This window comes from Chiloscyllium plagiosum, chromosome 4, assembly GCF_004010195.1.
Source record: "Chiloscyllium plagiosum isolate BGI_BamShark_2017 chromosome 4, ASM401019v2, whole genome shotgun sequence".
NCBI classification, from domain to species: domain Eukaryota; kingdom Metazoa; phylum Chordata; class Chondrichthyes; order Orectolobiformes; family Hemiscylliidae; genus Chiloscyllium; species Chiloscyllium plagiosum.
Window position 1 is genome coordinate 92,737,328 of NC_057713.1, and position 24,932 is coordinate 92,762,259.

Sequence of the window (24,932 nt, forward strand, 5' to 3'; positions counted from 1 at the left end):
AGACTTTGGGGAATGGATTACTGTCTAATGACTGCAGTCTACATCTGATCAGCAATTTTCCCTACAGACCTTTTGAAATGTACCCAGAATGTGATGCCTTAGGAGTAAAACCTACATGTTAAACAGATTTAAACTACTCAAATTTCAGGGTTCATTAGTTAAGAAAAACTAAGCAGAGTAACTGTTGTATATTGATAAGAAATTTAAATAAATAAGAATACAATGGTGGACCTAGTTGCTATTTCATCACCATTTCCAGACACAGAAAACCTGCTTGACTCTAAATTCCCCTCTGAAATAGACTCACAAGCCACTTGGTTATATCAAAACACTCTGGAAAGTTGAAGACAACCAGACGATCCATCTAGTATTGACCTCAGCACCAGAGGACAAAGGCACACTCTTCCCAATCAAACTTTCCAAGTACTCTCTATTAACATCTGGAGATTGTGCCAAGATTGTAGGAGCTGTCAGACATGTCAAACATAGCCATAAGACCTATACCAAATGATTCCACTTTCCTGTCTCTTCTCTATAGCCCTTGACTCCCTTAGTGAATGAAAATCTGTCTATCTCAACCTTGAATGTACCCAACCTCATTCGTTGTTTGTAGTAAATAATCCATAAATTCACTCCCCTCAAGAGAAGAAATGCCTACTCATCTCTGTTTGAAATGTGTGACCCCTTGTTCTGAGATTATGCCCTCTGGTCCTGGACTCTCCCACAGGATAAAACTTTTCTGCATCTGTCAAGTAACCTAATAATCACGTATGCTTGAATAAGGTCACTTCCCGTTCTTCAAAACTCTCAACAAGTACAAATCTAACCTACTTGCCCTCTCCTCAGAAGACAGTCTAGTGAACCTTCTTTGGACTACTTCCAGTTCCAGGATATCTTGCCTTAAATAAAGCAACCCAAAGTGTTCATAATATCCCAGGTGTGGTCTGACTTGTATAGATTTAGCAAAAGCTTTGTACTTTCATACTCCATTCCTTCTGAAATAACAGCCAAAGTTCCACCTACTGGCCTTACTTTCTGCTGAACTTGGATATTAGCTTTGTTATATTCATGTGAGGATTCCCAAATCCTCCTGTTGCATGGCTTTCTGCAGTCTTCCTCCATTTAAAATAATATTCAGCTCTTTTGTTCTTCTTGCTAAAGTTCACAACCTTACATTTTCCCACATTATCTTGCATGTGCCTAATTTTTTGTCTCCTAGTTTAACCTGTTGATATCTATCTACAGACACCGTCCTTCTCACCACTTGCTTTCCCATCTATTTTTGTGCCATCTGCAAAGCTGGCTATAGTACATTCAGCTTTCTCATCCAAGTCATTGATATTGTAAATAATTGTGGTCTCAACTCTGACTCCTCTGGCACTCCACTAGTTAGAGCTTGCTATTGTGAAAATGTCCCGTTATGCAAACTCTACTAGTTAGTTAATCCTCTATCCAAGATAATACAACCTCCAATACCATGGGCTCATCTTATTAAGTAGCTAAATCTGTGGTATGTTATCAAACACTGTCTGAAAATCCAAATATATTCCCTCTCCTACTTCCTATTTATCTATTGTGTGCTTGCTACCTCCTCAAAGAATTTTATTAAACCTGTCAGGTATGATTCTGCCTTCATGAAGCCATATTGATGACGCTTGATCATGATTTGGAGATGCCGTGTTGGACTGGGGTGTTCAAAGTTACAAATCACACAACACCAGGTTATAGTTCAACAGGTTTAATTGGAAGCACTAGCTTTCAGAGCACTGCCTCTTCATCAGGACCTGATGAAGGAGCGGCACTCTGAAAGCTAGTGCTTCCAATTAAACCTGTTGGACTATAACCTGGTGCTGTGTGATTTGTAACTTTATGCTTGATTATACTTTGCATCCTGTACAATAGACTTTAACATTTTCACACTAACATATCTATTTTTTACCTTTCTTTTTCTCTGTTCCTTTTTAAATAAACTTGTTGCATGGGTGGCACGGTGGCTATCACTGCTGCCTCACAGCGCCTGAGACCCGGGTTCAATTCCCGCCTCAGGCGACTGACTGTGTGGAGTTTGTACGTTCTCCCCGTGTCTGCGTGGGTTTCCTCCGGGTGCTCCGGTTTCCTCCCACAGTCCAAAGATGTGCAGGTCAGGTGAATTGGCTATGCTAAATTGCCTGTAGTGTTAGGTAAGGGGTAAGTGTAGGGGTTGCGCTTCGGCAGGTCGGTGTGGACTTGTTGGGCCGAAGGGCCTGTTTCCACACTGTAATGTAATCTAAAAAAAAAATCTAATCTAATAATCTAATGTAGTTTTTCAATCCTCTGGAACATCTCCAGAATATTCCTTTCATATCTGTGAATGCATCCCACCAAGTTCAGGAAATATATTCCTCTGTAGCCCCATTAGCTTCTCAAACACTGTTCCTCTTGTGATGGTTATTGTGTTTTTTTTCCTCTTCTTTGGCCCAGATTACTTAGTCATTTTGGAATGCTATTTTTGTTTTCCTCTGTGAAGAGTGACGCAAAGCATTTATTCAACATTTTCTAGTTATCCATTATTGTTTCCCTAGTCTCATTCTCTGGGGTATATGTCCACTTTAGCTTCTCTCTTCCTTTTATATTTTTAAAGAAGATCATCATCATCATTTTGGTGACTTTTTGTTTTGTTATAAACATTCCTGATCTTTTGGCTTACCACTATTCATTGTTTGCTTTCAATTTGATGCTCTTCTCAATTTTACTGGTTAACCATGGCTGGCTAATTCTGTTCCTAGACTCTTCCTTCCTCAGTAGACTTTATCTTTGATATGAACCACACCCACAAATTGTTTCTTACAGGGAATATCACAGACACTGTCACCACCATCGCTGGGTATGGCCTGTCCTATGGGTATGGCAGAACTACAAGAGAGGACAGTCAGAAAGGAATGGTTCTCAGTGTTGACTCTGGACTTCACAGCAATAAGTTAAACAAAGGCAAGAAACCTGTCCCCCACCATCAGTGAATCAGAACTCCTCCATGTTGATGAGCACTTGAAATAATTACCTGTACTGAGTTTGTAAGGGCTAGAATATACTTGAGTGGCGTCTTCAGTGCCAGTCATTAAGAATGGCTTAGTAACATCATTACTGACAGAGCCAGCCAAGCCCCAAAAGACACATTTGATTAAGTCAGCCTGTGGTACGTGAGGAGAAGAGCACCAACAGAGAAAATTCTACTTGATCTGATCCTCACCAATCCAACTGTCATAGTTTAGTAGAATTGCGAAGTCTTTGTTAGGACATGGTCCCATTTTCACACAGCATAGGTCAGATAAAACTTATAGATCTTTTTTCTGCATCTATGAGGTGCATCAGCAGAATTGTATTCAAGTACAATCTGTAACCTCATGACCCAGGACATCCCTCACACTACTAATGCCATCAAGGCAGGGGACCAAAGTTTTCTCAATGCAGAGTATAGAAGGAGTGTTAAGCATACTTAAAAATCAGGTTACAACATTGGGAAGCCACAACATAGGAGATACAAAACAGAAGCAACAAACTATACACAAAGCTAAACAATGCCACAAAAAATACATATCAGATTAAAGCTCTGCAGTTCTTGCAAATCCAGTCATGAAGAGTGGTGGACAATGAAGCAGCCCACTGGAGAGACTTTGAAAATATCTCCATTTTCAACAATGGGAGAGCTCAATGCAACACAGATCAAAACAAGACAGAAGTATTTGCAACCATCTTTGTTCAAAGTGTTGCGTGGATGAGCCATTGTAGCCTGCACCCAAACTTCCACCATTGTAGATGCTAGCCTTCAGGCAACTGGATTCAACAATATCAATAAATGACCTAAAGCATGGAATGCAGCAGTCCAGGAGCTCTGACAATATCTCAGTTGTAGTACTGAAGACTTGTGTACAGAACTAGCCAAACCCTGTCTATACAGCTACAAATATGTAAAGTTACCATGGTATGTCTGGCCCAAAAAGGACAAATTCAATTTACGCAATTATCAACCCAGCTTACTCTTAATCATCAGCAAAATTATGAAAGGTATTGTCAACAGTGCTATGAAGTGACACTTGCGCACAGGAATTGTTTAGGTTTTACCATAGTCATTCGGTTCCTGAACTCATTGATGGCGGCAGAGTAAGACACTCCTACAAGTGCTCCTCTGCTCATCCTGTTCTCTCTTGCTTTTCCCCTTTTCTCCTCTCTTTTTTTCTTCTTCTCTCCCTTTACCACTGGAGGCAAGCCCCAGTGTAGTGCACGGGTTACCAGCCCCAGAGCAGCAGGTGGAGGAATGAGTGGGCTGCGTGCCCCAGTGCAGCACAGGGAAGCTACCAGAGCAATGTGCAGGCAGTGAGTCCCAGGCGGAAACCGGGCAGGGAGAGGCAATCCTGGAACAAACCTTGGAGAGGCTGAGTGCCAGTATAAAGCAGACTGGAGCTTGGAGTGGAGTGGGATGGCTGTTGGATTGGGGTCTGGTGGGGGCAATCAGACCATGTGCCAAGGCCCTGCACTCAGCTGCTACAATGTAACGTCTATTTGCCAATCCTTTAATTATGTCTTAATTTTACCTATTTTTCAACTCTGTAAAATTAGGCAATTACTTTTATTCCACTTCTGTATCCAAGAATTGTACATCAGTACTTATAGCTAAGATGTTGCCGTAAGACAGCAGACATTGTAAAAGCTTTTCACTGCACTTATACCATGGAGTACACGTGACAATAAAAGGATATCATATTCCATTCTATATTCATTGTGGCCTTGGTCCAAACATGAAGATAAGAACTGAATTTGAGATGGACCATCTGCTTTTGACAGCAAGATAGGATTTGACCAACTATGGCATCAAGGAACCTGGGATCTGGGGGAGAACTGTCCAGAAGCTGGAATCAAACCTCAATAGAAGATGGGGTTCTACTTGTTGGAGGTCATTCTCCTCAGTCTCAGAATAGCACTGCAGAAGTTCTCCAGGGCAATGACACAAAGCTAGGTGGAAGGACAGATAGCATTGAAGAAGTGGGGAGGCTGCAGAAGGACTTGGATAGGCTGGGGGAGTGGGCAAAGAACTGGAGAAATGGAATACAATATGTGAAGTGTGAGGTTATGCACTTTGGTAGGATGAAGAGAGGCATAAATATTTTCTAAATGGGAGAAAGTTTTGGAAATCTGAAGGTCTTAGGAGTCCTAGCATAACATTCTTTTAAGGTTAACATGCATGATCATTTGGCAGTTAGGAAGGCAAATGCAATTTTAATATTCATTTCAAAAGAACTATAATACAAGAACAGAGGTGTACGAAGGAGCTGCACAAGGTTCGGGTCATTTTGTATTTGAAATATTGTAAGCAGCTTTGGATCTTGCATTTAAGGAAGGATGTGCTGGCATTGGACAGAGTCCAGAAGAGGCTTACGAGAATGATCATGGGGACAAAGGGCTTATTATGGAAGGAGCGGTTGAGGACTTTGGATCTGTATTGGATAAAGTTTAGAAGGATGAGGGGAGGATCTGATTGAAGCTTGCAGAATACTGAGAGGCTTGGGTAGAATGGATGTGGAGAAGGTGTTTCCACTAGATACAAGACATAGGGGCAGAATTAGGCTGTTCAGCTCAGAGTCTTGCCTGTCATTTGATCATGGCTGATATCTTTATCAACCTCATTTTTCTGCTTTCACTCCATAACCATTGATCCTCTTACTAATCAAGAACCTCTCTCTCTCTGTCTTAAATACACTCCATGACTTGGCTTCCACAGCCTTTTGCAGCATTAGCTTCCAAAGATTCACCACCCTCTGGCTGAAGGAAGCCCTTCTCACCTCAATACTAAAAGGTCATCTCTTGAGGCTGTGCCCTTGGTCCTACTCTCTCCTCCTAGTGGAAATCCAAGTATCTCAACATTCTGCAAGTTTCAATCAGATCCTCCTTCACCATACCTTTTGAAACTTTATCCAGTACAGACCAAAGTCCTCAACTGCTCTTCATATGCGAGCCTTCATCCCCGGGATCAATCTTGGAAACCTTCTCTGGAATGTCTCCAACACCAATACACCTTTACTTCAATACATAGACCAAAACTGCTCACAATATTGCAAATATGGAATCAGACCAGAGCCTTAAACAGCCTCAGGAGGACAGAAGCTAAAAGCAAATTACTGCGGATGCTGGAATCTGAAACCAAAAAAGAGAAAATGCTGGAAAATCTCAGCAAGTTTTGCAGCATCTGTAAGGAGAGAAAAGAGCTGACGTTTTGAGTCTAACTGACCCTTTGTCAAAGCTAAAAATAGGGAGGTATTTATACTAGGCTGAGAGAAGGTGATCTGGATTAGTGGTGCTGGAAGAGGACAGTAGTTCAGGCAGCATCCGAGGAGCAGTAAAAAAGGTGAGTCATGGCTTCAGAAGCAAAGGTAGCAATAAAGAGGTGATAATGACAGTGCAGAGAGAGATTAGGAGCTGTGAATGACCAAGGCTGAAGCCAGTGCTATGTGACAAAATATGTGGAAGTAAAATTTAAACGTTCATTTCAACAAAGACAAGAGCTGACAAAAACTCCCATAAAAATGGTGCACGATGAAGCATCAGCAGACAATGAAACAAGAACCTGTTTTCGGGCATCAAAAACTATACTCCATGCTCAACGTTATTGCATCTGTCCTTTGTATACTTGAAACACTTACTGGCGACAAAGTTGTGGCATTCATTTCACCTAAGGCAGGTAAACATCTTGTCAGCAAAACAATAATTTCACTGCAATAGAATTGAACTGGATGATAATTTACTAAAGAAAGTAGTAGAAAGTGAGGACTGCGGATGCTGGAGATCAGAGTCGAGAGTGTGGAGCTGGAAAAACACAACAGGTCAGATAGCATCTGAGGAGGAGAATCAACGTTTCAGGCATAAGCCCTTCATCAGGAATGAGACTTGTGGGGCAAGGGGCTGAGGGAAAAATAGGAGGGGGGTGGGGCTGGGGGAGAAAGTGAAGAATGCGATAGGTAGATGAAGGTGAGGGAGAAGGTGATAGGTCAGAGAAGGATGGAGTGGATAGATGGGAAAGGTGATGGACAGGTCAGGAGGGCGGTGTAAAGTTGGAAGCTTGGGACTGGTATAATGTGGGGTGAGGGGAAATGACGCAAAGTGTTGAAATCTACATTAATCCTGTGCGGTTGCAGGGTCCCAGGGTGGAATATGAGGCGTTCTTCCTACAGGCATCAGGTGGTAACAGTTTGGAGATGGAGATAGCCCAGGACCTGCACATCCTTGGCAGAGTGGGAGGGGAAGTTGAAGTGTTCAGCCATTGGGCAGGGTGGTTAGTTGGTGCAGGGGTCTCAGAGATATTCTCTGAAACGATCCGCAGGGAGGCGTCCTGTCTCCCCGATGCAGAGGGTGCAACGGATACAGCAGATGACATTGGTGGAGGTACAGGTACATTCCTGTCAGATGAGGAAGGATCCTCTGGAGCCTTGATGGAGGTAAGGGGAGTGGTGTGGGAGCAGGTTTTGCACTTCTGGCTGTGGCTGGGGTAGGTGTCGGGCATAGGGTGTGGGCTGGTGGGAGTGTGGACCTGACAAGGAAATTGTCTCTCTGGAGTGCTGATGGGGAGGGGTAATATATCTCTAGTGGTGGGGTACATTTGTAGGTGGTGGAAGTGGCGGAGGATGATGTGATGTGTGCGGAAGTTGGTGGGATGGTAGATGAGGAGCAGGGGATTCTGTCCTCGACGCTTTGGGAGGGGTGGGGTTCAAGGACAGTAGTGCAGGAAGTGGAAGACATGCACTGGAGGACATCATTGACCATGTGAGAAGAGAAATTGTGATTTTGGAAGAAGGAGGCCATCTGGTATTTTTTGAGGTGGAATTGGTCATCCTGGGAACAGATGCGGAAGAAGTGGAGGAATTGGGAATAAGGGATAGCGCTTTTACAGTAGGTAGGGTGGGAGGAGGTGTAGTCTAGGTAGCCGTGGGAGTCAGTGGGCTTGTAGTATATGTCTGTGGTTAGTCGGAGATGCAGATGGAGAGGTCCAGGAAGGGGAGTGAGGTATCTGAGATAGTCCAGGTGATCTGAGGTCAGGTTGAAAGGTGTTGCTGAAGCTGATTATCTGTTCAAACTCCTTGTGGAAGCATGAAGTAGCACAGATACTGTCATCGATGTCACAGAGGAACAGGTGGGGGGTGGTGCTGGTGTAACTGCAGAAGATGTATTGTTCCACGTACCCGACAAAGAGGCAGGCAAAGCTGGGTCCCATGCTGGTGATTATGGCTATTCCTTTGATTTGGAGAAGTGGAAGAATTGGAAGGAGAAGTTGTTGAGGGGGAGGACCAGTTCAGCCAGGTGGATGAGCATATCGGTGGAAGGGTACTGGTTGGGACGGTGTGAGAGGAGGAAATGGAGATCTTGGAGGCCTTCGTCATGACGTATGGATGTGTACAGTGACTAGATGTCCATGTAAAGATGAGGCGTTGGGGGTCAGGGAAACGGAAATCTTGGAGGAGGTGAAGGACGTGGGTGGTGTCCCGAACATAGGTAGGGAGTTCCTGGACAAAGGGGGGATAGGGTGGTGTCAAGGTATGCAGAGATGAGTTCAGTGGGACAGGAGCAGGCTGAGACAATGCGTCGACTGGGGAAGTCAGGTTTGTGCATCTTTGGTAGGAGGTAGAATCGGGCGATTCATGGACAATGAGGTTGGAGGCTGTGGACGGGAGATCCCCAGAGGTAATGAGTTTGTGGATGGTCTGGGAGATGGTGGTTTGGTGATGGCAGGTGAGATCATGGTAGAGGGGGCAGTAAGAGGAAGTGTCTGTGAGTTGGCGTCTGGCTTCAGTGGTGTAGAGGTCAGTGCACCAAACTACTACTGCACCCCCTTGTCTGCAGGTTTGATGGTAAGGTTGGGGTTGGAGGGGAGGGAGTAGAGAGCTGCATGTTGTGAGGGCGGGAGGTTGAAGTGGGTGAGAGGGGTGACAGGTTGAGACAGTCGATGTCACAGCGGCAGTTAGAAATGAAGAGGTCAAGGGTAGGTGACAAGCCAGCACGGTGTTGGAGGCGAGAGAAGGGGTCCTCGGTGGGTGGGTGGGAGTCTTGATTGAGAAAGTGGGCCCGGAGGCAGAGGTGACAGAAGGAATGTTCAAGGTCACGACACATGTCAAACTCATTAATCTGGGAGGGTAGAGGGATAAAGGTGAGGCCTTTGCTGAGGATTTAATGTTCGTCCTCAGTGACGGGGTGTTTTGGGGGAATAGTAAAAAAACATAGCAGGGCTGGGAGCTAGGACCTGGGGTGGGGGCAGAGCCAATCACTACTGTGAGCTTCCATGAGGAAGTTGAGCAGTTCATCAACTTCACCAACACCTTTCACCCTGACCTCAAATTTACCTGGACCATCTCAGAAACCTCCCTCTCCTTCCTGGACCTCTCCATCTCCAGCGACCGACTAACCACAGACACCTATAAGCCCACCGACTCCCACAGCTACCTGGACTACACCTCCTCCCACCCTACCTCCTGTAAAAACGCTCTCTTATTTTCAATTCCTCCACCGCATCTGCTCCTGGGATGACCAATGCCACCTTAGCAAATCCCAGATGGTCTCCTTCTTCCAAGATCACAATTTCCCTTCCCGCGTGGTTGGTGATGCCCTCCAGCGTATCTCTTCCACTTCCTGCACCACTGACCTTGAACCCCACCCCTCCCAACACAACAAGGACAGAACCCCCCGGTCCTCATCTTCCACCCCACCAACCTCTGCATATATCGCATCGTCCTCCACCACTTCCGCCAACTCCACAAGGAACTCACCACCAAAGATATATTTTCCTCACCACCCCTATCAGCACTCCAGAGAGACTATTCCCTCCGTGACTCCCTTGTCAAGTTCACACCCCCAGCAGCACACACCCCGCTCCCAGAACCTTCCCCTGCAGGAAGGGCAAAACCTGCGCCCACACCACTCCTCTCACTTCCATTCAAGGTCCTAAAGGAGCCTTCCACATCTGACAGAAATTTACCTGCAACTCCACCAGTGTTATCTACTGTATCTGGTGTACTCAATGTGATCTTCTCTACATAGGGAAGACAGGATGCCAACTTGCAGATCGTTTCAGAGAACGTCTCTGGGACACCCACACCAACCAACCCCACCGCCCCATGGCTGAACACTTCAATTCCACTCCCACTCGGTCAAAGACATGCAATCCATTGCCAGACCCTTACCATCCGACACCTGGAGGAAGAATGCCTCATGTTCCGCCCTGGGACCCTCCAACCACATGGATCAATGTGGATTTCAAGTTTCATTTCCAAGCTTCCAAATCAACACCATCTTCCTGATCCGTCCATTACTTTTCCTATCTATCTGCTCCACCCTCCTCTCTGACCTATCACCTTCTTGCTCACCTTCATCTACCTATTGCATTCTCTGCCACCTTCCCCCCAGCCCCACCCCTTCCCCCTCCCATTTATCTCTCAGCCCCCTGGCCCACAAGTCTCATTCCTAATGAAGGGCTTTTGTCCAAAACGTCGATTCTCCTGCTCCTTAGATGCTGCCTGACCTACCCATAATTTACTAAAGCAAGAATTGCTTTATTTTCTTCCAGAGCTCTTACTTTTAATATAATTGAACTGATCAATTTTCACATGCAGACCCTAGTATATTAGAAAGATGATATAAGTAAGTCAGCATTCAATCTCTAAGTTAAAAGCAATAACTTCTGAAAAATCAACTTTAGACACATTATGTCCTTTAGATGCAATGTTTTAATATTGCTATGAAAAAAACTTTTGCCTATTTTGAATTTCAATTAAATGAATAAAAAGAAGAGACGAGTCAGAACAATAGGAAATTAAGTATTCATTTTAAAACGATCAGAAACCCAGTTTTCTAAATACAGGCATGAAATACCACGTGTAATTCAAAAACTGATCATGAAATACAAATATATATGGTTGCTAGGTGTCGGCTTGATATGGATCCAAGATTTATACAAGGTAACACAGAAACAGAGTGATGTGTGAGGTCACCAATTTGCTAAAAATCAGAAAAAGGAGACAGACAAGTCACTGTGAAAATGTAAATTCACTTTATTGTGCAGAGGGAGCTTAATTTAACAATACAGTAAAATCTGAATAAAGTGGTCACCTTCACCATTAAACTCAAGTGGTTCCTTAAAACTTTTGAATCCAGATGGTTATATAGTGACACTTAATGGCTTAACCGCAACAGTATGTTAATTTGAAAACAATTACCATGGCTGATCTTAAGGGTGGTAGCTAGATCCTGATGCAGGGTCCATTTACTTATATTGCTAGTATGTCTATTAATAGGTGTGATGCTGCAATAGATGGATGCTTAATTTATATGGTTGCTTAATCAAGGTGACCATTATAACACATTTCACCGTTACTCATTTCATTACAACTATGACAGCTGCAGCAAAGAATAACAATCAGAATCTGACGCCAGGCTTCCATTATTGAATGCTATTTACAAAAATGGTACACAACTTCCAATCTTAGGGCAATCTCTAATGGATAGCCATAGGAAGTTTTGTAAATGTTTATAATTTAGCATTATCCAGTGGAATCTAGAAATCAAATATTTAATTAAAACTGGAACAACATTGTAACCTGTTAATGATCAGGCCTGTACAACTCCCTTTAGATATATCAGTGGATTCATACACTGATAAATAAGAACACTAGTTAATTAAAACTATGAATGCAAAAAATGCTTTAATAGGTTATGAATACAAAAAATAATTTTCACAAGTCAAAGATCTCTATATGAAGTACTTTGTTACTTTACTGAACAACTTAATACATTTGATTCTCATATTTTCAAAATGGAATTTAAGCAAGTGTAGTAAATTTTAATTCAGTGCTGGATCCAGGAAACTGCTAGCAGAATACATGTTGATCCTCTTTGTAAAAAATACCACATCTTCTTTTGAACTCCGCTTTATTAGATAAACTCTAAACAAATCAATCTAGAAGCACATTACCCCAGGACCATTGCAATTATGATTTGAAAAATATTAGTTTCCTTACAGTTGCTTTTTGGATTGTGTTTATTCCTCTTTGTGGTGGGGGGGTGGCACACTTGAAGTCTCCAGACAAAAAGAAGAAATGGAAATTCCACTTTGTACAGTGACATATCTTTAGATTAACTGCAGAAAAATCATTTTCAAAACTTTTTGTCAAGTGGAATGCCTCACATAAAATTAGGGTTGCAGAATTCCTAAAGTTAATCTCCAAAAATAACAACAACGTGATAATACTGGGGAGGAACAAAAAATATTGGGGAGGTAGGTATCAATTATGCTAATGACAAAGGCAAGTGTTGAGAGCCTGCTGTGCATATACATTTTAGTGCAGATTTGCTTCACAAACACAGCTATAAATTAGAGACAAGGAAATAGACATATTCATAATAGCAAATGCTAAAGTGGAGAGCACTTATAAAGATAGCTGAAATTCTAATAAATATATATAGTGCTAAATCATTGTTTATGCACAGTGGCATCAATAAGTGAGTTTTTATATACTACAGTTTGGAGAATTGCGCCAACCAGTACTTCATGGACAATTCTGTAACACGTTCCAGAATTGGAATGCAGGAACAATAAAAAGTACAGCAAATTTTTTAAACAAAAGTACGTTTGAATTTTAATACAGATTAGCAAGAAAAAAAGAGAAAAAGTAAAAAAAATTACAAAGACAAGTTATTTCCATTTTCTCCCTGACTCCATCAGTACTGTGAAATGTCGTTTCAGAGGTCCTGTGCAGTGCCTATTATTCAGAAGTATTGTTATTTTCTTTTTCAATGTTCCACACACAATGTGTGCAACATTTCATTGCATTTTTTTTGGCTGTTCGGTCAACCGACTGTTTTCAAAAGGACAACAGTTTTCCTGCGAAGTCGCTTTTAAAAGGACTGATTAGACCCCTCCACAGCGATGGCAAAAGTGTCATTTACTGAACCAAGCAATTGCACTACGAGGTAAGTTTCGAGTAACTGGGAGGAGATAACTTGCGCTTCAAGTATTTGAGGATATAAAGTGGAAGACAACTGACAAGGGTAATCGCTGACACTTTCCACAGGAAGGTCACAGTGGTGATAAAGGCGACATCTGAAAGTCAAAAAGTTAAATTCCATAAGTTATCAAACATGGTGCTATAAAGTATCTTTAGATAGTTGTTATGAAGTTGAAGGCATGTACTGTACCTTTAAGAGAGAGTGAAAGCAGTTTTGCACTGACAGTTTGCAGGCACCTGTCATCTGACTGACTAGCAGTCTCAGAGGGTACTGCAAAACTGAAAAAAAAATGCAACATTTGGCTCTGAAACAAGTACCTGAGTTTTGGTTGCTATGTTTTCACAACAGTTCGAATTTAGTCAGTTTAAATTATGCCCCAAGATATTAAAATCCCATTGAATCTGAATTTCTACTATTTTACCAACATCAAACCAATGAGACGATCCAATGTTTGAGGTATAAAGAAGCTGGCATGTTCAGAGTTGGTCAGCGAGAGAGAGAGCAACCAATTGCCATCGCCAGAGCAACTGTGAGCAAAACACTCTCTATCAAAGGTACCTTTGTCATGTGAAACACCTTTACAGCAAATGACTGAAGACCATGGAGATCTACAGCTCAGAGAAGGAGAACACCGGAGATGACTGCTGCTGTCTGGTTTTGAAAACTAATTTTATGTAATTTTACTGTGGTTCTGTTCGCCGAGCTGGAAGTTTTTGTTGCAAACGTTTCGTCCCCTGGCTAGGCGACATCATCAGTGCTTGGGAGCCTCCTGCGAAGCGCTTCTTTGATGTTTCCTCCGGTGTTTATAGTTTCGGTTGTCAGTTTCAGCTGTCCGCTGTAGTGGTTGGTATATTGGGTCCAGGTCGATGTGTTTGTTGATGGAGTTTGTGGATGAATGCCATTCCTCTAGGAATTCCCTGGCTGTTCTCTGTTTGGCTTGCCCTATGATAGTAGTGTTGTCCCAGTCGAATTCATGTTGCTTGTTGTCTGCGTGTGTGGCTACTAAGGATAGCTGGTCGTGTCGTTTCGTGGCTAGTTGATGTTCATGTATGCGGATTGTTAGCTGTCTTCCTGTTTGTCCTATATAGTGTTTTGTGCAGTCCTTAGTAGCCACACACGCAGACAAGCAACATGAATTCGACTGGGACAACACTACTATCATAGGGCAAGCCAGACAGAGAACAGCCAGGGAATTCCTAGAGGCATGGCATTCATCCACAAACTCCATCAACAAACACACCGATCTGGACCCAATATACCAACCACTACAGCGGACAGCTGAAACTGACAACCGGAAGCGGCAGGGACAGACCACTATAAACACCGGAGGAAACATCAAAGAAGCGCTTCGCAGGAGGCTCCCAAGCACTGATGATGTCGCTTAGCCAGGGGACGAAACGTTTGCAACAAAAACTTCCACCTCGGCGAACAGAACCACAGCAACGAGCACCCGAGCTACAAATCTTCGCACAAACTTATGTAATTTTAATTTTAAATCTACTGTTATTGGAACAGTAGATTTTTATAGAGTTGGAGGCTGATAACAAGCCGTCTGGAGAAAGGAGGCTTAAGAGTTGTCAATAGTAGTTGCTAAATGTCCACTTTTAGAGTTAAAGAATAAATTTATATTTTTTCTTTAAATAGTGAAATTTGGGAGTTCTCTGTCACTCATACTTTAACAAATTACAAGGCGAGGTGAACTTGATCATATGACTAAGAGATAACAAAAATATGGTGATGGTTGTGCAGTTCCCAAAAACAACTGAACCCCTTTTACAAGGTTAGTAAAGCTGCCTACAAAGAACAAACCCTTCCAGGTACATCATTCAAGCTTGCAAATCCTTCTCCTGGAATGCTCATGAGTGTGTATAAGATTAACCCTAAATCCTAAGAAATTCCGAGGCAATCACCATAGAACTCCTAGAGTGTGGAAACAGGCATTTGGCCCAACAAGTCCACACCGACCCTCTGAACAGTAACCCACCCAGACCCATTCTCCACCCCATTACTCTACATTTACCCCTGACTAATGCACCTAACCTACACTATGGGTGATTTAGCATGGCCAATCCACCTAATTTGCAAATCTTTGAATTGTGGGAGGAAACCCATGCTGACACTGGGAGAATGTGTAAACTCCACACAGACAGTCACGTGAGGATGGAATCGAACCTGGGTTCCTGGCACTGTGAGGCAGCAATGCTAACCTCTGAGCCACCATGCCACCCAATCAGGGAGAGTTGGCAACGGTCACCTCACCGTCACAGAAGAACATATTATCACTCCTTCAGTTTTGTTTGCTTTCAAACTTAAGACGACTAAAATATCCTCCCAGAAAGAGACAGTCAATTCTTTAGTGAATAGAATAATCATCAACATCTGACAACATGGACAGTAGGTAGTCAGAAAGCTAGTGCTCAGAAGCACATCAATTCAGAGATAACCTAACCACATTTCTTGAACATACCAGGTTTCCTCCCACAGGCAAAAGATGTGAAAGTTAGTTGGATTGGTCATGTTGAATTGCCCATAGTGTCCAGAGATGTGCAGGCTAGGTGGGTTAGCCATGGGAAATGCATTGTTACGAGGCTAGCGTAGGTCTAGTTGGGATACTCTTTGGAGGGTTGGCATGGATTCAGTGGGCCAAATAGCCTGTTTCCACACTGTACGGATTCTATGATTCGATGAAAATAAAACATAGATCTAGTAAAAGTTAAAACCACGAGGCCAGCTCACAAGAGAATCACACTTCCAGTATTTGCAAAGAAACTGTAAACAGCATTAATGCTTTAGATGATACCTGTAGATGTGAAAGGTGATTTCTGTTTTTAATAATAGTCCTTTTTCAGCACACTCCAATTAAACTGGAATGTAATCACTGTTGGAATAAATTATTCCAACAAGCAACATTTTCTACTGAGTACCAAAATAAATATACTAAAATAAAGACTATCGACTATCGAATCTTTGCTGTTCTTTGGTTTTAAGAATGAGACAATAAACCTTTGAAACAACTTACCAAAGTACTCATTAAGAAATGCAAGGGAGGCCACATAGCAGCCAAGACTGAGGAACTCCCCCAAAACCATGAGCCAGTGCCAGGTCCGGATTGTAAGTGCAACCATCAGCAATTCAGTCAAGATCAGAGCCGTGAAAGAAATTGCGACGACATGCACAAACTCAGACTCAAACAGCACCAATGCCCCATATATTAAAATGCCACCTGAAATAGATGAAAAAACATAAATCACAATTTCTCCTTTCCAGATCAAACAAGACCTGATTGTTACCTGCTGTAATTTGTCTGGTGTTGAGATGATTGTGTGTGAAAATCAGTTCACCAAGGTTTTAAGAAACTGATTCAAAAGTTGTTTGGAGGTGGTGGGTGCAATGACAACAAGGTTAGTTAAGAGCTAAAAAAGAGAATCAGTCAAACAAATACTGAATTATTTTCTGTTGAATGAATATGCTGCAGTTATGAATTAACCATTAACTGCATGTTAAAAAGAAATGTAATATTATGCTTTCAAAGTAAGCACACTTAGAATCATTTTCTAAGAATCTGCATAACAGATCTTTAATAACGGATAGAATATCATACGTTCAAATCCTATTTCCCCAGGGAATTATTTTTGAAATATACTTATACAGTAATTGGATTACTGAGGTGACAACTGGTTTTGAGATACAACATCTGTTTTTTTTTGTTGCCTGAACATGGGAATTTGTAGTTATCCACTTTCAAGTGATGTCAACTCACAGACATGGCTTCAAGTGAAGGTTTTTTCCAGTTTACCACATTGTGTGCAGATTTTATCATTTTTCCTTATGGAGTGCCTTTATATATTTGATTCCACATCATCCCTAGCTGTCTAACTATTGGATTTTATAACCACTATACAGTGGAGATATTTGCTAAGCAGATGGGCTGAGCTAGTTTTACTCTCTCTCCAATTTGCCAGTCATGTTAATGTCAGTCATTTAATGATACAAAACAAAATGTGTTTCTCAGAACAAAGAATCGATGCTGACACTAACTTTGAATAATCAGCTACCCGAGTGATCGGCACACCAGCCCTATTTTAAATGTGCATTTTTACCGATGCACTTTCTTTTTTACTGGGGAAGGAGTATAGCCCTTTTAACTCGAGTGGGATACATGGAAAACAATACAAATTCAGGGTTATGTACAATATTAACTGAATGGGAAGTCTTTGGCATCAAAGGTAGGGCTTGTGCATACTAGAAATCTTCTGCACATTTAGCATTTTTTTTTGACAATGTTTATTTTAGCAGACAAAGTTTGCTTCATAATTAAACAGCCAGCAAGAAAAAGCCCTAATCACAGGTGATGGTAACAATCATTGCATGTTACAGCCAAGTCAATAAACTGGAAGTGAAATCTGAATTCGTTTAAGTATACATCAACAAAATGATGTTCAGATATGGGTTAATAAATTAATTCAGACCATTATCAATAATGAGAAGTCTTCATCACAGAAAGTAAAACTTGTGACTTACCTTGGTAAATGCTGATTAGAACCCAAATAAGAAACGTCTTGAAGGATAACGAACGTCCCTGATTAAAAAATAACAAAAATTATTTAAATATCTTTTGTGCTTATTTTTGGATAAGTACTATGACTACACCCACATTAACATAGCTGTTTTAAAGTAAGTGTTCAATGCCAATTAGCTCAGAGACTAGATATCTTGTCTGGTATAGTGTTTTTGCATCTAAGAAATATATCAGGTTCAATCCATTCACTATGTCTCGGATTAAAGAGGATGAATATCAAGACCTTAGATTTATAAAATGCTTTTAATGTAGTAAAACACATCAAGCTCCTCAAAAGAGGAGATCAATACTGGGGCTTCAAAATTTTGGAATTTGTATAACTGACTTGGATGGACCAACAGTATGGTTGCTAAATTTGCTGATGACACAAAGATAGGTATGAAACTAAGTTGTAAAGAGCACATAAGAAACCACAAAGGGCTAGATATTTTCTAAAGTAACATGTTCAGGAGCAAGATTTCCAAGCCTCCTGGCTCATTTAGATAGGTTACATGAGGGGGCAAAGATGTAGCAAACTGTCAGCTTTGATGGGAAGGATAAAAAGGAAGCATATTATCTACATGATGAGAAGTTAAAGAGCTCCAAGATGCAGAAGAATCTGGGTGTCCGAGTTCATGAACAGTACATGTTTGTCTACTAATACAGCAAGTAATTAGACAAGTTAATAAAAAATTAGAATTTAGTATGTTGGGAATTGAATACAAAAGTAGGGAGGTTGTGTTTTGTTTATACAGGACATTGTTGAGACCACATTCAGAGTAATGTGTACAGTATTGGCATCATTGTTTAAGGAAAGGTGGAACTGGATTGGAAACAGTTCAGAGAAAGCTTAGTAGACTGATATCTGGGAAGGTTAAAACAATGACTGCAGATGCTGGAAACCAGATTCTGGATTAGTGGTGCTGGAAGAGCACAGCAGTTCAGGCAGCATCCAAGGAGCTTCGAAATTGACGTTTCGGGCAAAAGCCCTTCATCAGGAATAAAGGCGCTCCTTGGATGCTGCCTGAACTGCTGATATCTGGGAAGGGTAGATTGTATTTTGAGCAAAGTTTGACTGGTTAGATGTGTATGCACTAGAGTTGAGAAGAGTAAGAGACAACTTGATTGAAACACAAGATTCTGAAAGATCTTGAAAGGTGGATGTGAACAGAATATTTCCTCTCATGTGAAAATATAGAACTATATGACTTTGCTTAAAAACAGGGAGTCATGTTCTTTGAACATCTCTTCCCCCAAAGACACAAAGTAGCATCCTCAAATACTTTTAAAGCAGAGGTAGATAGATTCTTGTAAGCAATGGTGTAAAGTAATTGGGTCTAGTCAATTATAGAGCAATCAGATCAGTCATGATCTTATTGAACGGCAGATCAAGCTTGAGCAGCCGAGTGGCCTACTCCTGCTCCTAATTCCTATATGTGAATAGTGGGGTAACTTTAATTGGGGATGCTCAAGAGACCAGAATTGCATATCTTGCAAGGTTTTATATTGGGAGAGGTCACAGGGATAGGAGTGGTGATTCACAAAGCCATTTGAAAACAAGATTGAGAATTTCAAAATGGAGGTATTGCTGGCTGGGAATCAATGTGGGTCAGTAAGCGCAGGGGGTGATGTGTGATTGAGATTTGATGCGAGTTAGCATACAGACAGCAGTGTTTTCGATGAAACAGTTAAGAGGGAGCTACACTTTTCATCAGTCAATGCTGAAACCCCCAACTTTGCCATGAGGTGAAGATATGCAATATCGATTAAGAAAACCAACACTGTAGTGATGAGAAAGGTCATCCTAGAAGGATTTTCAAATGAGACCATCTGGATAGAGCTTAGAAATTAAAAAAGGAATGATTATCTTGCTAGGATTATACTACATGCATCCAAATAGACAGGTGGAAATAGAGAAGCAGATACATAGGCATATTACAGAAAGATGTGAGAGAAACAGGGTTATATTTGTAGGGGACTTGAACTTTCCTAACATTAACTGGGACAGCCTGAGTGAAAGGAATAGATGAGGTGGAAATTTTAACATGCATGCAGGAGAGCTTTGTGTCACCTACATAGATAGTTCTACTGGAGATGGTGCAGTACTAGACCTCACCTTAGGGAATGAAGCCAGTAAAGTGGTTTACGTTTCAGTGAGTGAAACTTTTGGGGATAGCAATCATAATTATAAATTTCAAAGTCATTATGGAAAGGGATAAGGATAGTGCAGAAGTTAAGTTTCCAACTTTTGGGGAAGGCCAATTTCAATATCTTTAAGATAGGATCTGGCAAACAAAGACAGGCAGCAGTTACTTGCAGTTAAGTCAACATTTAAAAAGTGTGAGTCTTCTAAAAGTAGAATAGTGAGAATTCAGGACCAGCATGTTCCTTGAAGAATGAAGGGCAAGGGCAGCAAGTCCAGGGATGTCAAGGGATATTCAGAGTTTGATGAAGACAAAGGAGGAAATAAGTGTTACAGCACGTTAAAAAGTTCAGTTTCTTCTTTCATATAAAGCATTTTTAAAATAAAAACCATCAAGAACTCTCCATTAGCTTATGGAGTCTGCCCTAGACCTGAACATACTTCAAAAGTATAGTGTGTGTAGGGGATTCTTTAGATTTGGATGTTGATTTAGGTTCAACATTGTTAAGAGCCAGTATAATATATTCCCACTACTTTTGTATATTTGAGATAGTGAAGGTTAGACATTCCAGAACAAAATCATATGAATTAAACCTTAAAGTTGGGAGGAAGGAATGTTGATAACCTAAGTTAAGTGCGAACTACTTTGATGGACTACACAATATTTCCCTACATACGCAGAAGGTTATACTCCATGGGTTTGCTAATGGGAGCGAACTTTGACATAGATAATGAGGCTGGAAATGGAGCACGTGATTCATGATTCAGAATCGAGAAAATCAGCCCAAGTTTGGGTTTACCCATTTTCACTATTATTTTATCATCCATGTGCTTGAAGATTCATATCAAAAGCTACATCCTGTACACGAAGGCAATGTGACTTTAAAAATAAAATGTCAAATGACAATTACATGGAGTGCGATCACAAATGTCTATACCACCACCAAGAAGGGATGTTTCTTAAAGAGGATTAATAACTTTTTTTGAATAATTTCGCCTTGAATTATGCATTTCATAAGCCAGTGCATGGTCCTACAGATAAACCGATAATGATGAAAAGGTTCCCATGTTTACCAAAAACAATTGCCCCATTCTTACACTTTGAGGGCTACACAGGCAAAAAGCTTTGGTGACCACCAGGAAGACTAGTAAATGTGGACAAGTAGTGCAGGAGTCCTTTGTGGTCATCTCCTTCTCAAATAGATAGACCATTTTGGATACTGGTGGTAGAGGAAGCTGATTTGGGGTTGGGGGAGGGGGGATGCTTTCAAGGGAAAGCAACAGCCAAGTTTGTTGAATACTTTTTTTTTCAAACATCTCATTTAAGATAACTTGACAAAACATTCCATGCAAAATCTCTAGAAATGAGGTTATGTCTCTGGGATGATGTTTATTTTCACAAAATAATTTTATTTGCAAGTTATATTTTACAATGAATGGCCTACAATGCAAGTATAGTCATTTGTCATTATGTCAATGAACAAACTCAGTAAATTAGTCGATATACTTTTCCTGTTAAATAGTGATTTGAACAAATATTTCAAGTAATTTTCATCTTGGTTATATTTTCAAAAAATCAGCATGATTCCTTGAAAATCACTCTGTGCTCTGCTTACAGAGGCCTGCACAGTGCTTTGCATGTTTGTTTAATGTGCACTAATCTTCCAATGTTTCACAAACCTTTGTGAGGTCCTTGTAAAGTTCTGGATATAGTATTGCTGTTTCTGGCTTTACATCCTGGTCTAACACCAGAGAAAAAACAGGAAACATAGTGTATATGGTAGCATACCTAATAGAACAGAAAATAGAAAAAGAATCATTGATTTCACAAGGTAATTGGGTTTAATAATATACAAAGAGGAAAAGTTGAAGCTTTATACATCTGCAATACTAGCAAATAATCTTTTTTGAAATTAAATAATCCCACTTACCCTACCATGAGGAAACCCTGATATAAGGGAACAGATGCAAAATAGAATACTGAAGAAAATACAGCCTAGGGAAGAAAACATAAGCAAAATTACTTAGAAAATATCAATAAAATACTTCAAATACACTTTAAAAAAATTACTGCTGAAAACGTCAGCTTGTGTATAAAAAGTTTTGAAATATTCAATTTATTAAACATTGAAATATTTGATATCATGTTGTTATTTGATATGTCTAGCAAGCATTTTAAAAGTCTAAGGAAATGAAAAAAAAATTTCCACATACAATTTCAAATCATGCCCTTAGAATTGTAGGATGTGAGATTCAAACTACAAATAAATTTCTAAATCATTAGAGGGGTTATATTACTAGAAATAGTATAGATTTGGTTTAAAGATAAATAGTCTCTGCAACAGACGAACTATCTCATCTTATTCAAAGCCACTCTCAGCAATGTAGCTGGATTGCCAGTTTAGCTTCTCTACATCTCAGCAATGTTTGTGCAGAGAATTACTGAGCAGAGAGCAGCTAACTACTCACAGGAGTGAGGGAATTGCAACTTCTGGCTGCTATTTGTCACATTTTGCCACAAGACAGTTACAAAAAATGCTTGTATATTTGCATTTTTATTTCTTCTTGCTTGAAAGGAGATGAGCAAGACACTCTTCCAGAATCATGGTGCCACTCTGCGCAAATGGTTCAGAGAACAATTCTGGGGTTGGGCCTTGTATCATTGTATTCTGGTGACACTGCACATAGCAGATTGCCAGGCAGTTTGATACTGAGCAGGTGCTTTACATAGAACATCTGCTTCTAGCTTTGTAGCAGGAGACAAATTGATTAGAACAGGCTAGAGATAAAAAATAATTGTAATTTTGCTTTTTTTGCTTCAGAAATGCTCTAACAAACTGAAACTGAAGTAAAAGCAACAAAATATGGCTTTGTAAGGCTCAGTACTGACAATGAGATATTTTTACCCCCGCCTCCCCATGGCACCTTCCCATGTAACTAGAGAGAGTGTAACACCTGCCCCTTCACCTTCTCCCTACTCACCATCCAAGGGCTTAAGCAGCTTGTCCAGGTGAAACAGCATTTGACCTGTACCTCTGCCAATCTTGTGTATTGTATTCATTGCACCCAATGTAGCCTACTCTACATTGGAGTAACCAAACGCAGACTGGGTGACCACTTTGAAGAACACCTCCAATCTGTGTACAAGCATGACCCTGACCTTCCCATGGCCAGTCATTTTAACATAGCATCCTTCTCACATGCCCACATGTCTGTCCTCGGCATGTTGCAACGTTTCAGTGAATCACAGCGCAAACTGGACAAACAACATTGCAATTTCAGACTAGACACTTTACAGCCTTCTGGATTTAATAGAGTTCAACATCTTTAAATTGTGAACCATTTCTTCCCTTTCTTTTAGTTTATCAAGCCTTCCTCTCTTCCAATCCCAGTTACTGTCCTTTCAAGTCTAGTAGGAGACCCACCATCTCACATTCCGATCACTTAATCTGAACTAACGTCATCTTTTCTCCACTAGCACCCTACACCTACTAGCCCCACACCACCCTCCCCAAACAAAAGCATAAATGCTGTCCCCTGCACACATGATTTCAGCTGAAGAGTCACCTAGACTCGAAACATTAGCTTGTGCTCTCATCATGGATGTTGTCTGACCCGCTGTGACCTCCAGCATTGGTTGTTTCCTACATTCATCTATTTATTTGGAAAGATACTCTCACACTCTCTGTAGCATCCTCACTGTTGAGGTTTCTAATCATGTTGCAGCTATGATTAAATTACAGAGAAAATCAAAGAGGTAATCCCCAGGATCCATCTCAGCCAGTAAAGGACACTGAATCCACAATGTTGCCGTTATTCTGTTACACATTCTAGTCATCCAGACAACTAACCTAACCAACCTTAAAGAAAGATTGAAGATCTAAATTAGGTATCTTTCAGAGAAATAAGCATTATTCTAATTCTTTGCTGCAACCATTTAAAGATCGAAAGTGCAGCACAAGTCTTAATATTCCTTCACATCTCAAATTGAACTCCCACATGCAATTCATTGTTGAAACTGTTCCCAAGTTCAGTTTCTTCTTTCATATAAAGCATTTTTAAAGAAAAAAAATCATCAAGAACTCTCCATTAGCTTATGGAGTCTGCCCTAGACCTGAACATAGTTCTCGCATTTGGAAAGACTTGTTTGACACCGCTTTCACATTCTTGGGCAAGACACAAGTGAAGATTTACCATTTGATAAATGATCTTGTTCTCACCATTAGCCTTCAACCAGAAATGCTTTGTTTCTCTTGAACTTGCCACTTTTGTTGCTACTTGCTGCGACAAATATGTCGTTTATCCTCGCCGTCAGACCTACATTTGTGACACTGAATTCGAGACTCAATGCATGATCACCATTATGGACTCTCTGTTATCCAGAGGTGCTCAAGTTAGAACATCCTACCTCCTACAAATCTCTGCAGTCTTTCAAAACCTGAGTTTCACACCATCTACTCCCTGCCTTCTTCATTGCTTGTTCCATTTTAATTATTTCAATCCTCAATGTATTGCCCGATGTGGGTGTCAGCCCTTTGCTGAAAACAAACTTGTGATTACCTGCATAGTGGAAATGATAAGGCCCCTGTGGATGACAAACTGGCCAAGTGCAGCAGATCGCTTATAACTGTTGCGACCATGTACCATCAGCAGCCGGCCAATGTGTTTGAACTGAGTGATGGAAAAATCCGCTGCCAAAGAAGCCTGTTTGCCTTCCTAGATTAAAAAAATAAAGGTAGTTATAAAGATGCAAAACCATGTTGACTAAAATGCTGCGCTATCACCAAAGTAAGGAAACGTGCAATAATGAAATCATGCAACTCAGTGAAAAAAAATCAGCTTTTTCATCATGAAACTTCAGTCTAAATGAGATTTTTGACTGTTAAAAGTTACACATTTACACTTTTTCAAGTTGTCTTCAAGGTAGGAACTAAAACACACTCGTGAGGTTGATAGGGTTGTTAAAGCGGCATATGGTGTGTTAGCTTTTATTAGTGGAGGGATTGAATTTCGTAACCATGAGGTCATGCCGCAGCTGTAAAAAACCTCTGGTGCGGCCACACTTCAGTATTGCATACAGTTCTGGTCACCGCATTATAGGAAGGATGTGGAAGCTTTGGAAAGGGTGCAGAGGAGATTTACTAGGATGTTGCCTGGTACGGAGGAAAGGTCTTATGAGGAAAGGCTGAGGGACCTGAAGCTGTTTTCGTTAGA

General features: G+C 41.0%; 1 protein-coding gene across 1 annotated transcript in view; it reads right to left on the bottom strand.

The window, feature by feature from the left end:
- Nucleotides 1-11,045: 11,045 nt before the first annotated feature.
- Nucleotides 11,046-24,932, bottom strand: part of atp9b (ATPase phospholipid transporting 9B) — a 346,071-nt gene continuing 332,184 nt past the window's right edge. Inside the window, exons 24-29 of the mRNA XM_043688616.1 lie at nucleotides 24,279-24,434; nucleotides 21,650-21,714; nucleotides 21,399-21,507; nucleotides 17,539-17,596; nucleotides 16,037-16,240; nucleotides 11,046-13,111 (exon numbers count right to left, since the gene is read on the bottom strand). Coding sequence (XP_043544551.1) covers nucleotides 12,975-13,111; nucleotides 16,037-16,240; nucleotides 17,539-17,596; nucleotides 21,399-21,507; nucleotides 21,650-21,714; nucleotides 24,279-24,434 — 729 coding nt within the window. The 3' untranslated portion in view covers nucleotides 11,046-12,974. The remainder of the gene's footprint in view (nucleotides 13,112-16,036; nucleotides 16,241-17,538; nucleotides 17,597-21,398; nucleotides 21,508-21,649; nucleotides 21,715-24,278; nucleotides 24,435-24,932) is intronic.